The sequence below is a fragment of the Oncorhynchus clarkii genome, chromosome 19 (assembly GCF_045791955.1).
Source record: "Oncorhynchus clarkii lewisi isolate Uvic-CL-2024 chromosome 19, UVic_Ocla_1.0, whole genome shotgun sequence".
Classification (NCBI taxonomy): domain Eukaryota; kingdom Metazoa; phylum Chordata; class Actinopteri; order Salmoniformes; family Salmonidae; genus Oncorhynchus; species Oncorhynchus clarkii.
This window is the reverse complement of record NC_092165.1, coordinates 602,353-616,782: the sequence shown is the minus strand read 5'-3', so window position 1 is coordinate 616,782 and position 14,430 is coordinate 602,353. Positions and strand designations below refer to the sequence as shown.

Below are 14,430 nucleotides of genomic sequence, written 5' to 3'. Positions count from 1 at the left end.
CAAGATAAAGCATAGCAATTCGACACATACAACAACACAGAGTTACACATGGAATAAACAAAACATACAGTCAATAATACAGTAGAACAAAAGAAAACAAAAAGTCTATATACAGTGAGTGCAAATGAGGTAAGATAAGGAAATAAATAGGCCATGGTGGCGAAGTAATTACAATATAGCAATTAAACACTGGAATGGTAGATCGGCAGAAGATGAATGTGCAAGTAGAGATACTGGGGTTAAAAGGAGCTAAATAAATAAATAAATACCAGTATGGGGATGAGGTAGGTAGATAGATGGGCTGTTTACAGATGGGCTATGTACAGGTGCAGTGATCTGTAAAATATTCTGACAGCTGGTGCTTAAAGCTAGTGAGGGAGATGTGAGTCTCCAGCCTCAGAGATTTTTGCAATTGGTTCCAGTCATTGGCAGCAGAGAACTGGAAGGAAAGGCGACCAAACGAAGAATTGGCTTTGGGGGTGACCAGTGAGATATACCTGCTGGAGCGCGTGCTACATGTGGGTGCTGCTATGGTGACCAGTGAGCTGAGATAAGGCAGGGCTTTACTTAGCAGAGACTTGTAGATAACCTGTAGCCAGTGGGTTTGGTGACGAGTATGAAGTGAGGGCCAAGAGAGCGTACAGGTCGCAATGGTGGGTAGTGTATGGGGCTTTGGTGACAAAATGGCACTGTGATAGACTGCATCCAGTTTGTTGAGTAGAGTGTTGGAGGCTATTTTATAGATGCCATCACCGAAGTCGGGGATTGGTAGGATGATCAGTTTTACGAGGGTATGTTTGGCAGCATGAGTGAAGGAGTCTTTGTTGCGAAATAGGAAGCCGATTCTCGATTTAATTTTGGACTGGAGATGCTTAATGTGAGTCTGGAAGGAGGAATGGGCCAAAAGTCACCCAACTTATTGTGGGAAGCTTGTGGAAAGCTACCCAAAATGTTTGACCCAAGTTAAACCATTTAAGGGCAATGCTACCAAATACTAATTGAGTTTATGTAAACTTTTGACCCACTGGGAATGTGATGAAAGAAATAAAAGCTGAAATAAATAATTCTCTACTATTATTCTTACATTTCACATTCTTAAAATAAAGTGGTGATCCTAACTGACCTAAAACAGGGAATTTTTACTAGGATTAAATTTCAGGAATTGTGAAAAACTGAGTTGAAATGTATTTGGCTAAGGTGTATGTAAACTTCTGACTTCAAATGCATGTGTGCATCTAATATGTGTGTGTATGAAAGTTAAGTTAATAAATAAGAATCCAAAATGTTCAGTGGTTGGGTTTCTGTGGAGATTCATTTGGTATTGTTTCGCAAACCCGTCGATAGGTGGCGACAGAGTTCATTTTTAAAACTGAAAAATTCAAAGAAGAAAAACAAGACAGCTGGAATCGGTTACTAATGACGTAACAGTTTATGCGACAGGTGAAGGTCGGAAGACAAACCTTCCCAACGTGTTTATCCATCTACAGTACTACTCTCTGATCAATCTCATTCCCCCGAGAGACGGATATAATAAAACCCAGATACGATGCGGTTGTTAAGTGGAGCGGTGTTGCGGGCCACGATGAGACACCGCTGTCGCTACTTTTCTGTGGCACAAAACAACTGGAACGCCAGAAAAGTAAGTTTAATAAAGTCTAGATAACAAGATAATTACCTAGTCCCTTGACCCAGTTCCATTACACAGAGTTAAAGTCATTGGACGGAGGCGGTTTGGTTAAGATTCCGGACGCTCGGTTTGAACATTAACGCATAAAGACTTCAACTTAAATATCAGCGATAGTTTTCTAAAAAACACAAAAGGTTAGATTGAAATACAACTTTTTTTTTCGGGTTCTAGTTTCCACACCGCCATATCTCCATGTTTACAGCGCTTGTTTCCAGAAAGCAGCGGTTAGACGGAGTCGACCGGCGGTGATAATTATCAATGTAACTCAGAACAGCGGGGCGTAAATCCGCTGCGGACGTTCCGTGCTGACCGGACCGCTCGCTGGTTGGTCCATCCACACCCGACGCGACCAGGACACGCAGCTTGAAATATCAACACCAACTCTGAACCGACTATATTCATTTGGGGACAGGTCAAAAAGAATGACCATTTATGTCCCGGGATATAAACACTAGGTTGTCATTGTACCTGAAATGAAAATGATAGGTCTTCTTCGATGAGGCTTGACATCCAGTAGCTGTTGCATTACCGCCACCTACTAGACTGGAGTATAACTCGCTTATACTGTTCTTAATTATCTTTCCTCAAAGTCATTTAAAAAAAGAAAAAGAAATACCCTACTATTTAACACTACACTCTCAAATAATAATAATAAATACCCTACTCTACTATTTAAATCTATTTAGTCCTACTTCAGGCCAACAGTCTGAGAGGATGGGACACCACCACTCAACCCACCCTGTAACTCGTCTGACGTCTCTCACACCCAAACCCCTCTCTGCAGCTGCCAACACAACCTCTATTTCCTGAGACTTACGTTCCATCCCTGCAGTACAGTTGATAATCGTTGTTATAAATGCTGAAGATCCAACTTTACTGAAACATATATCACTTGTTGGTTTATATATCTGTACTGGTACAGATCTACTAGTCACACCCCTCCTCTCAGGATCCCTCCCTCTGTTCTGGTACAGATCTACTACACCAGTCCTCTCAGGATCCATCCCCCTTGGCCCAACTTTTCCTGTCTTCACTGCCTCAGCATATGTCAACTCCTGCACTACTCTAACCCTGGGAACCTCAACCTGCCTCTCTCACAACTCCTATCAATAGTCCTGTGACTGTCATGTACAGCTAGCCACAGCCCTCTACTGTCTGTTGTTGCTGCTGCTGCTGTGCTAGTAGCTAGCTAGTGTGTTGACTGGTTGTGTTGACTATGTGTCCACACAGGGTCTGGTACTCGGTGTTTACGAGAGTGAGAGGGAGGACGACTCTCTCCATCTAACTGAATCAGCAGCTGGTGTCGACAGAGTTCTGTCTGGTAAACTGACTGAGCTGCTAAAGATGTGAGTCACACACACACACACCTTCACACACACACACACACACACACACACACACACACACACACACAGACCTACACACACACACACAGACCTACACACACACACAGACCTACACACACACACCTTCACACACACACACCTTCACACACCTTCACACAAACCTTCACACACACCTTCACACACACCTACACACACACCTTCACACACACACACACACACACCTACACACACACCTTCACACACTCCTTCACACACACCTTCACACACACCTTCACACACACCTACACACACACCTTCACACACACCTTCACACACACCTACACACACACACCTACACACACACACCTACACACACACACACACCTTCACACACCTTCACACACTCACACACACACACACACACACACCTTCACACACACACACCTTCACACACACACATACACCTTCACACACACCTTCACACACACACACACCTTCACACACACACCTTCACACACACACACACACCTTCACACACACACCTACACACACACCTTCACACACACACACACACCTTCACACACACACACCTTCACACACACATCTTCACACTCACACACACCTTCACACGCATCCTGTAAGAGTGTGTTTGTGTGTTGACTGGTGTAAAAACCTTCTCCTTGGTAACTCCTCAGATCAGGACCAGGTCTGAAGAAAGGGAAGAGCAGAATATTCTACGGTCTTCATGAGGTAATATATATTACCAGAATATTCTACGGTCTTCATGAGGTAATATATATTACCAGAATATTCTACGGTCTTCATGAGGTAATATATATTACCAGAATATTCTACGGTCTTCATGAGGTAATATATATTACCAGAATATTCTACGGTCTTCATGAGGTAATATATATTACCAGAATATTCTACGGTCTTCATGAGGTAATATATATTACCAGAATATTCTACGGTCTTCATGAGGTAATATATATTACCAGAATATTCTATGGTCTTCATGAGGTAATATATATTACCAGAATATTCTACGGTCTTCATGAGGTAATATATATTACCAGAATATTCTACGGTCTTCATGAGGTAATATATATTACCAGAATATTCTACGGTCTTCATGAGGTAATATATATTACCAGAATATTCTACGGTCTTCATGAAGTAATATATATATATATATATATTAACTATATTACCAGAATATTCTACGGTCTTCATGAGGTAATATATATTACCAGAATATTCTAGTCTTCATGAGGTAATATATATATTAACTGTAGTGAGATGACGCTGTAACAACAGATATTAAACTCGTCATCTCACTGAGCAGCAGGATGAAGCAGATATTATAGATGAGAGCAAGACGATACATGCTTAATAATTACCGTGTGGGTGTGTGTGCATACAGGACTTCCCATGCATAGCAGTAGTTGGTCTAGGGAGGAACTCTCTGGGTGTGTGTGGAACAGAGTACTGGGACACCTGTAAGGAGAACATCAGGGCTGCTATAGCAGGTGAGTCTCTCCTTTTACATGGCTGTGTGTGTGTGTGTGTGTGTGTGGTGGTACCGTTCTTAGTGATCTACACAACCTGCTCCACGTTTTATCAGTCAAATATTGAGTATGTTTTCTAAGAGGTAATAAACCAAGATGTCTTGATTGTGTCTGTCTTCACAGCCCAGAGTTTATACTTACCTAACCCTAACCCTAACCCCTAACCCCTAACCCCTAACCCTAACCCTAAGAGGTAATAAACCAAGATGTCTTGATTGTGTCTGTCTTCACAGCCCAGAGTTTATACTTAGTGGAGAAGCACCTCTCAGTACCAATAAACCTGTGACTCATATCGGATATGATTCTACCAACTCTGCACAACTCTTAGGGCAACACAGATATTTAAATGTTGAAATTGATCAGTAGATTTGATTGGGAATCATTGATGGACAGAGATATGGGTTTAATGACAGCCAGTCTGTCTGGGTTCTCCAGAACCATGTGTTGACCCATATAGAGGTGGATGGGTTTAATAACAGCCAGTCTGTCAGTCAGGAGGCTGTAGGGTTCTCCAGAACCATGTGTTGACCCATATAGAGGTGGATGGGTTTAATAACAGCCAGTCTGTCTGTCAGGAGGCTGTAGGGTTCTCCAGAACCATGTGTTGACCCATATAGAGGTGGATGGGTTTAATAACAGCCAGTCTGTCTGTCAGGAGGCTGTAGGGTTCTCCAGAACCATGTGTTGACCCATATAGAGGTGGATGGGTTTAATAACAGCCAGTCTGTCTGTCAGGAGGCTGCAGGGTTCTCCAGAACCATGTGTTGACCCATATAGAGGTGGATGGGTGTAATGACAGCCAGTCAGCAGCAGAGGGAGCTGTTCTTGGGCTGTTTACTTACGATGACCTGAAAACCAAGAAGAAGACCAGAGTCACCACACAGCTGCATGGCAGGTACACACACACACACACACACACTGGCACACGGACATCCACTGACTCTGTAACCTGTGTGTGTGTCCAGTGGATGTGTGTCTGGCTGGGAGAAAGGCGTGTTGTACGGAGAGGGGCAGAACCTGGCCCGTTACCTGATGGAAGCTCCAGCCAATCATGTCACTCCGTCAGTCTTCGCTGACACCATCACAAACAGACTGGCTCCCTACGCCGACCACGTCACCGTCCATAAGAGGTACAGAGGGGTACTGGGGGGGGGGGGGGACTGGAGGAAGGGGAGGGACTGGGGGGGTGGGAGGGAGGGGAGGGACTGGAGGGATGAGGAGGAAGAGGAGGGACTGGGGGGGTAAGGGACTGGAGGAGGGACTGGGGGGATGAGGGACTGGAGGAGGGACTGAGGGGACGAGGGATGAGGAGGAGGGACTGGAGGAGGGACTGGGGGTAGGAGGGACTGGGGGGGACGAGGGATGAGGAGGAGGAGGGACTGGAGGGATGAGGAGGAAGAGGAGGGACTGGGGGGATGAGAAGGAGGGACTGGGGGGACGAGGGAGTGGGGGGAGGAGGGACTGGGGGGGTGGGAGGGGGAGGAGTCAGGATGTAACATTTATTTTGACAAAAGTTTAATTACGGATGTCATTAACAAGTGTGTGTGTGTGTGTGTGTGCAGGTCTCAAGAGTGGATAGAGGAGCAGCAGATGGGAGCGTTCCTCAGTGTTTCTAAAGGTGATAGATGGGAGGGTTCCTCAGTGATAGATGGGAGGGTTCCTCAGTGTTTCTAAAGGTGATAGATGGGAGGGTTCCTCAGTGATAGATGGGAGGGTTCCTCAGTGTTTCTAAAGGTGATAGATGGGAGGGTTCCTCAGTGTTTCTAAAGGTGATGTTTTCTATTTTAAATCAAATGTTATTTGTTACCGGTGCCGAATACAATACAATCTTACAAACCATTAGCCAACAATGCAGTTCAAGAAAGAGTAAACTATTTACTAAATAAACTAAAGTAATACAATAAAATAACAATACTGAGGCTATATACAGGGTATTACGGTACAGAGTCAATGTGGAGGCTATATACAGGGGGTACCGGTACTGAGTCAATGTGGAGGCTATATACAGGGTATTACGGTACAGAGTCAATGTGGCGGCTATATACAGGGTATTACGGTACTGAGTCAATGTGGAGGCTATATACAGGGTATTACGGTACAGAGTCAATGTGGAGGCTATATACAGGGGATACCAGTACAGAGTCAATGTGGAGGCTATATACAGGGTATTACGGTACAGAGTCAATGTGGAGGCTATATACAGGGTATTACAGTACAGAGTCAATGTGGAGGCTATATACAGGGTATTACGGTACAGAGTCAATGTGGAGGCTATATACAGGGTATTACGGTACAGAGTCAATGTGGAGGCTATATACAGGGTATTACGGTACAGAGTCAATGTGGAGGCTATATACAGGGTATTACGGTACAGAGTCAATGTGGAGACTATATACAGGGGGTACCGGTACAGAGTCAATGTGGAGGCTATATACAGGGTATTACGGTACAGAGTCAATGTGGAGGCTATATACAGGGTATTACGGTACAGAGTCAATGTGGAGGCTATATACAGGGTATTACGGTACAGAGTCAATGTGGAGGCTATATACAGGGGGTACCGGTACAGAGTCAATGTGGAGGCTATATACAGGGTATTACGGTACAGAGTCAATGTGGAGGCTATATACAGGGTATTACGGTACAGAGTCAATGTGGAGGCTATATACAGGGTATTACGGTACAGAGTCAATGTGGAGACTATATACAGGGGGTACCGGTACAGAGTCAATGTGGAGGCTATATACAGGGTATTACGGTACAGAGTCAATGTGGAGGCTATATACAGGGTGTTACAGTACAGAGTCAATGTGGAGGCTATATACAGGGTATTACGGTACAGAGTCAATGTGGAGGCTATATACAGGGGGTACCGGTACTGAGTCAATGTGGAGGCTATATACAGGGTATTACGGTACAGAGTCAATGTGGAGGCTATATACAGGGTATTACGGTACAGAGTCAATGTGGAGGCTATATACAGGGTATTACGGTACAGAGTCAATGTGGAGGCTATATACAGGGTATTACGGTACAGAGTCAATGTGGAGGCTATATACAGGGTATTACGGTACAGAGTCAATGTGGAGGCTATATACAGGGTATTACGGTACAGAGTCAATGTGGAGGCTATATACAGGGGGTACCGGTACAGAGTCAATGTGGAGGCTATATACAGGGTATTACGGTACAGAGTCAATGTGGAGGCTATATACAGGGTATTACGGTACAGAGTCAATGTGGAGGCTATATACAGGGTATTACGGTACAGAGTCAATGTGGAGGCTATATACAGGGTATTACGAATCCCTTTTGGCCCGACAGTCTAGGGGGGATGGTAATGAGACGCGTAACATAACTCATGCAAATTATAATAGTGACAAAGTAAAAGTGTGAACGTAATAACCAGGACAACTGAAATCTACCGTCAAACTGAAGGTTTATTTCTAAACACACGGTAATGGGGGGGGGGGGGGGGGGGGGGGGGGCAGGAAAAGGGGCTGAGCTGGACCCAAGGAAAGAAACAATAAGTATACAAAAACACCCCTAAGCTAGACTAGCCTATTTTAACAACAGCTAACTAACTAACCAAAAATACAGTGGGTGGTCCGCCCAGTTCTAACTAGTGTATTTAACAAAGTCTACCTACGGGTAGTGTATGCCCATGGGCGACTTGTCTTGGTTTCCCCTTTTCCCACCATCAAACACCATAAGCAAAAACAATGATATTATATACAGTTGGTTCGGAGTCAGTAAAACGGCAGCCTCCGGCGACATTATATTATATGCAGTTGGTTCAGCAGCCTCCGGCGACATTATATTATATACAGTTGGTTCAGCCTCCAGATACATTATATTATATACAGTTGGTTCAGCCTCCAGCGACATTATATTATATACAGTTGGTTCAGCCTCCAGATACATTATATTATATACAGTTGGTTCAGCCTCCGGCGACATTATATTATATACAGTTGGTTCAGCAGCCTCCGGCGACATTATATTATATACAGTTGGTTCAGCCTCCAGATACATTATATTATATACAGTTGGTTCAGGGCCAGTAAAACGGCAGCCTCCAGCGACATTATATTATATACAGTTGGTTCAGCCTCCGGCGACATTATATTATATACAGTTGGTTCAGCAGCCTCCAGATACATTATATTATATACAGTTGGTTCAGCCTCCAGCGACATTATATTATATACAGTTGGTTCAGCCTCCGGCGACATTATATTATATACAGTTGGTTCAGCCTCCAGATACATTATATTATATACAGTTGGTTCAGCCTCCAGATACATTATATTATATACAGTTGGTTCGGCCTCCGGCGACATTATATTATATACAGTTGGTTCAGCCTCCAGCGACATTATATTATATACAGTTGGTTCAGCCTCCAGATACATTATATTATATACAGTTGGTTCGGCCTCCGGCGACATGATATTATATACAGTTGGTTCAGCCTCCAGCGACATTATATTATATACAGTTGGTTCGGCCTCCGGCGACATGATATTATATACAGTTGGTTCAGCCTCCAGATACATTATATTATATACAGTTGGTTCGGCCTCCAGATACATTATATTATATACAGTTGGTTCAGCCTCCAGATACATTATATTATATACAGTTGGTTCAGCCTCCAGCAACATTATATTATATACAGTTGGTTCAGCCTCCAGATACATTATATTATATACAGTTGGTTCAGCCTCCAGCGACATTATATTATATACAGTTGGTTCAGCCTCCAGATACATTATATTATATACAGTTGGTTCAGCCTCCAGATACATTATATTATATACAGTTGGTTCGGCAGCCTCCAGCAACATTATATTATATACAGTTGGTTCAGCCTCCAGCGACATTATATTATATACAGTTGGTTCAGCCTCCGGCGACATTATATTATATACAGTTGGTTCAGCCTCCAGCGACATTATATTATATACAGTTGGTTCAGCCTCCAGAAACATTATATTATATACAGTTGGTTCAGCCTCCAGATACATTATATTATATACAGTTGGTTCAGCCTCCAGCGACATTATATTATATACAGTTGGTTCAGCCTCCAGATACATTATATTATATACAGTTGGTTCAGCCTCCAGATACATTATATTATATACAGTTGGTTCAGCAGCCTCCGGCGACATTATATTATATACAGTTGGTTCAGCCTCCAGATACATTATATTATATACAGTTGGTTCAGCCTCCAGATACATTATATTATATACAGTTGGTTCAGCCTCCAGATACATTATATTATATACAGTTGGTTCGGCCTCCAGATACATTATATTATATACAGTTGGTTCAGCCTCCAGATACATTATATTATATACAGTTGGTTCAGCCTCCGGCGACATTATATTATATACAGTTGGTTCAGCCTCCAGATACATTATATTATATACAGTTGGTTCAGCCTCCAGCGACATTATATTAAATACAGTTGGTTCAGCCTCCAGATACATTATATTATATACAGTTGGTTCAGCCTCCAGATACATTATATTATATACAGTTGGTTCAGCCTCCAGCGACATTATATTATATACAGTTGGTTCAGCCTCCAGCGACATTATATTATATACAGTTGGTTCGGCCTCCAGTGACATTATATTATATACAGTTGGTTCAGCCTCCAGTGACATTATATTATATACAGTTGGTTCAGCCTCCAGCGACATTATATTATATACAGTTGGTTCGGCCTCCAGTGACATTATATTATATACAGTTGGTTCGGCCTCCAGCGACATTATATTATATACAGTTGGTTCAGCCTCCAGCGACATTATATTATATACAGTTGGTTCAGCCTCCAGCGACATTATATTATATACAGTTGGTTCAGCCTCCAGCGACATTATATTATATACAGTTGGTTCAGCCTCCAGATACATTATATTATATACAGTTGGTTCAGCAGCCTCCAGCGACATTATATTATATACAGTTGGTTCAGCCTCCAGCGACATTATATTATATACAGTTGGTTCGGAGCCAGTAAAACGGCAGCCTCCAGCAACATTATATTATATACAGTTGGTTCAGCAGCCTCCAGCGACATTATATTATATACAGTTGGTTCAGCCTCCGGCAACATTATATTATATACAGTTGGTTCAGCAGCCTCCAGCGACATTATATTATATACAGTTGGTTCAGCCTCCAGCAACATTATATTATATACAGTTGGTCCAGGGCCAGTAAAACGGCAGCCTCCAGCGACATTATATTATATACAGTTGGTTCGGAGCCAGTAAAACGGCAGCCTCCAGCAACATTATATTATATACAGTTGGTTCGGCAGCCTCCAGCAACATTATATTATATACAGTTGGTTCAGGGCCAGTAAAACGGCAGCCTCCAGCGACATTATATTATATACAGTTGGTTCAGGGCCAGTAAAACGGCAGCCTCCAGCGACATTATATTATATACAGTTGGTTCAGCCTCCAGCGACATTATATTATATACAGTTGGTTCAGCAGCCTCCAGCGACATTATATTATATACAGTTGGCTCAGCAGCCTCCGGCGACATTATATTATATACAGTTGGTTCAGCAGCCTCCAGCGACATTATATTATATACAGTTGGTTCAGCTTCCAGCGACATTATATTATATACAGTTGGTTCAGCTTCCAGCGACATTATATTATATACAGTTGGTTCAGCAGCCTCCAGCGACATTATATTATATACAGTTGGTTCAGCAGCCTCCAGCGACATTATATTATATACAGTTGGTTCAGCAGCCTCCGGCGACATTATATTATATACAGGTGGTTCAGGGCCAGTAAAACGGCAGCCTCCGACGACATTATATTATTTACAGTTGGTTCAGCAGCCTCCAGCGACATGATATTATATACAGTTGGTTCAGCAGCCTCCAGCGACATTATATTATATACAGTTGGTTCAGCCTCCAGATACATTATATTATATACAGTTGGTTCAGCCTCCAGATACATTATATTATATACAGTTGGTTCAGCCTCCAGCGACATTATATTATATACAGTTGGTTCAGCCTCCAGATACATTATATTATATACAGTTGGTTCAGCCTCCAGATACATTATATTATATACAGTTGGTTCAGCCTCCAGATACATTATATTATATACAGTTGGTTCGGCCTCCAGATACATTATATTATATACAGTTGGTTCAGCCTCCAGATACATTATATTATATACAGTTGGTTCGGCCTCCGGCGACATTATATTATATACAGTTGGTTCAGCCTCCAGCGACATTATATTATATACAGTTGGTTCAGCCTCCAGATACATTATATTATATACAGTTGGTTCAGCCTCCAGATACATTATATGATATACAGTTGGTTCAGCCTCCAGATACATTATATTATATACAGTTGGTTCAGCCTCCAGATACATTATATTATATACAGTTGGTTCAGCCTCCAGATACATTATATTATATACAGTTGGTTCAGCCTCCGGCGACATTATATTATATACAGTTGGTTCAGCCTCCAGATACATTATATTATATACAGTTGGTTCAGCCTCCAGATACATTATATTATATACAGTTGGTTCAGCCTCCAGATACATTATATTATATACAGTTGGTTCAGCCTCCAGATACATTATATTATATACAGTTGGTTCAGCCTCCAGCGACATTATATTATATACAGTTGGTTCGGCCTCCAGATACATTATATTATATACAGTTGGTTCAGCCTCCAGCGACATTATATTATATACAGTTGGTTCAGCCTCCAGATACATTATATTATATACAGTTGGTTCGGCAGCCTCCAGCGACATTATATTATATACAGTTGGTTCAGCCTCCAGATACATTATATTATATACAGTTGGTTCGGCCTCCAGATACATTATATTATATACAGTTGGTTCAGCCTCCAGATACATTATATTATATACAGTTGGTTCAGCCTCCAGATACATTATATTATATACAGTTGGTTCAGCCTCCAGCGACATTATATTATATACAGTTGGTTCAGCCTCCAGATACATTATATTATATACAGTTGGTTCAGCCTCCAGCGACATTATATTATATACAGTTGGTTCAGCCTCCAGCGACATTATATTATATACAGTTGGTTCGGAGCCAGTAAAACGGCAGCCTCCAGCGACATTATATTATATACAGTTGGTTCAGCAGCCTCCAGCGACATTATATTATATACAGTTGGTTCAGCCTCCGGCAACATTATATTATATACAGTTGGTTCAGCAGCCTCCAGCGACATTATATTATATACAGTTGGTTCAGCCTCCAGCAACATTATATTATATACAGTTGGTCCAGGGCCAGTAAAACGGCAGCCTCCAGCGACATTATATTATATACAGTTGGTTCGGAGCCAGTAAAACGGCAGCCTCCAGCAACATTATATTATATACAGTTGGTTCGGCAGCCTCCAGCAACATTATATTATATACAGTTGGTTCAGGGCCAGTAAAACGGCAGCCTCCAGCGACATTATATTATATACAGTTGGTTCAGGGCCAGTAAAACGGCAGCCTCCAGCGACATTATATTATATACAGTTGGTTCAGCCTCCAGCGACATTATATTATATACAGTTGGTTCAGCAGCCTCCAGCGACATTATATTATATACAGTTGGCTCAGCAGCCTCCGGCGACATTATATTATATACAGTTGGTTCAGCAGCCTCCAGCGACATTATATTATATACAGTTGGTTCAGCTTCCAGCGACATTATATTATATACAGTTGGTTCAGCAGCCTCCAGCGACATTATATTATATACAGTTGGTTCAGCAGCCTCCAGCGACATTATATTATATACAGTTGGTTCAGCAGCCTCCGGCGACATTATATTATATACAGGTGGTTCAGGGCCAGTAAAACGGCAGCCTCCGGCGACATTATATTATTTACAGTTGGTTCAGCAGCCTCCAGCGACATGATATTATATACAGTTGGTTCAGCAGCCTCCAGCGACATTATATTATATACAGTTGGTTCAGCCTCCAGATACATTATATTATATACAGTTGGTTCAGCCTCCAGATACATTATATTATATACAGTTGGTTCAGCCTCCAGCGACATTATATTATATACAGTTGGTTCAGCCTCCAGATACATTATATTATATACAGTTGGTTCAGCCTCCAGATACATTATATTATATACAGTTGGTTCAGCCTCCAGATACATTATATTATATACAGTTGGTTCAGCCTCCAGATATATTATATACAGTTGGTTCAGCCTCCAGATACATTATATTATATACAGTTGGTTCAGCCTCCAGATACATTATATTATATACAGTTGGTTCAGCCTCCAGATACATTATATTATATACAGTTGGTTCAGCCTCCAGATACATTATATTATATACAGTTGGTTCAGCCTCCAGATACATTATATTATATACAGTTGGTTCGGCCTCCAGATACATTATATTATATACAGTTGGCTCAGCAGCCTCCGGCGACATTATATTATATACAGTTGGTTCAGCAGCCTCCAGCGACATTATATTATATACAGTTGGTTCAGCTTCCAGCGACATTATATTATATACAGTTGGTTCAGCAGCCTCCAGCGACATTATATTATATACAGTTGGTTCATCAGCCTCCAGCGACATTATATTATATACAGTTGGTTCAGCAGCCTCCGGCGACATTATATTATATACAGGTGGTTCAGGGCCAGTAAAACGGCAGCCTCCGGCGACATTATATTATTTACAGTTGGTTCAGCAGCCTCCAGCGACATGATATTATATACAGTTGGTTCAGCAGCCTCCAGCGACATTATAT

General features: G+C 42.0%; 1 protein-coding gene across 1 annotated transcript in view; it reads left to right on the top strand.

The window, feature by feature from the left end:
• Positions 1-1,426: 1,426 nt before the first annotated feature.
• LOC139374073 (cytosol aminopeptidase-like) overlaps positions 1,427-14,430 on the top strand; it is a 34,126-nt gene continuing 21,122 nt past the window's right edge. The window contains exons 1-7 of the mRNA XM_071115056.1: positions 1,427-1,639; positions 2,918-3,033; positions 3,708-3,762; positions 4,439-4,544; positions 5,319-5,478; positions 5,549-5,713; positions 6,146-6,201. Coding sequence (XP_070971157.1) covers positions 1,547-1,639; positions 2,918-3,033; positions 3,708-3,762; positions 4,439-4,544; positions 5,319-5,478; positions 5,549-5,713; positions 6,146-6,201 — 751 coding nt within the window. The 5' untranslated portion in view covers positions 1,427-1,546. The remainder of the gene's footprint in view (positions 1,640-2,917; positions 3,034-3,707; positions 3,763-4,438; positions 4,545-5,318; positions 5,479-5,548; positions 5,714-6,145; positions 6,202-14,430) is intronic.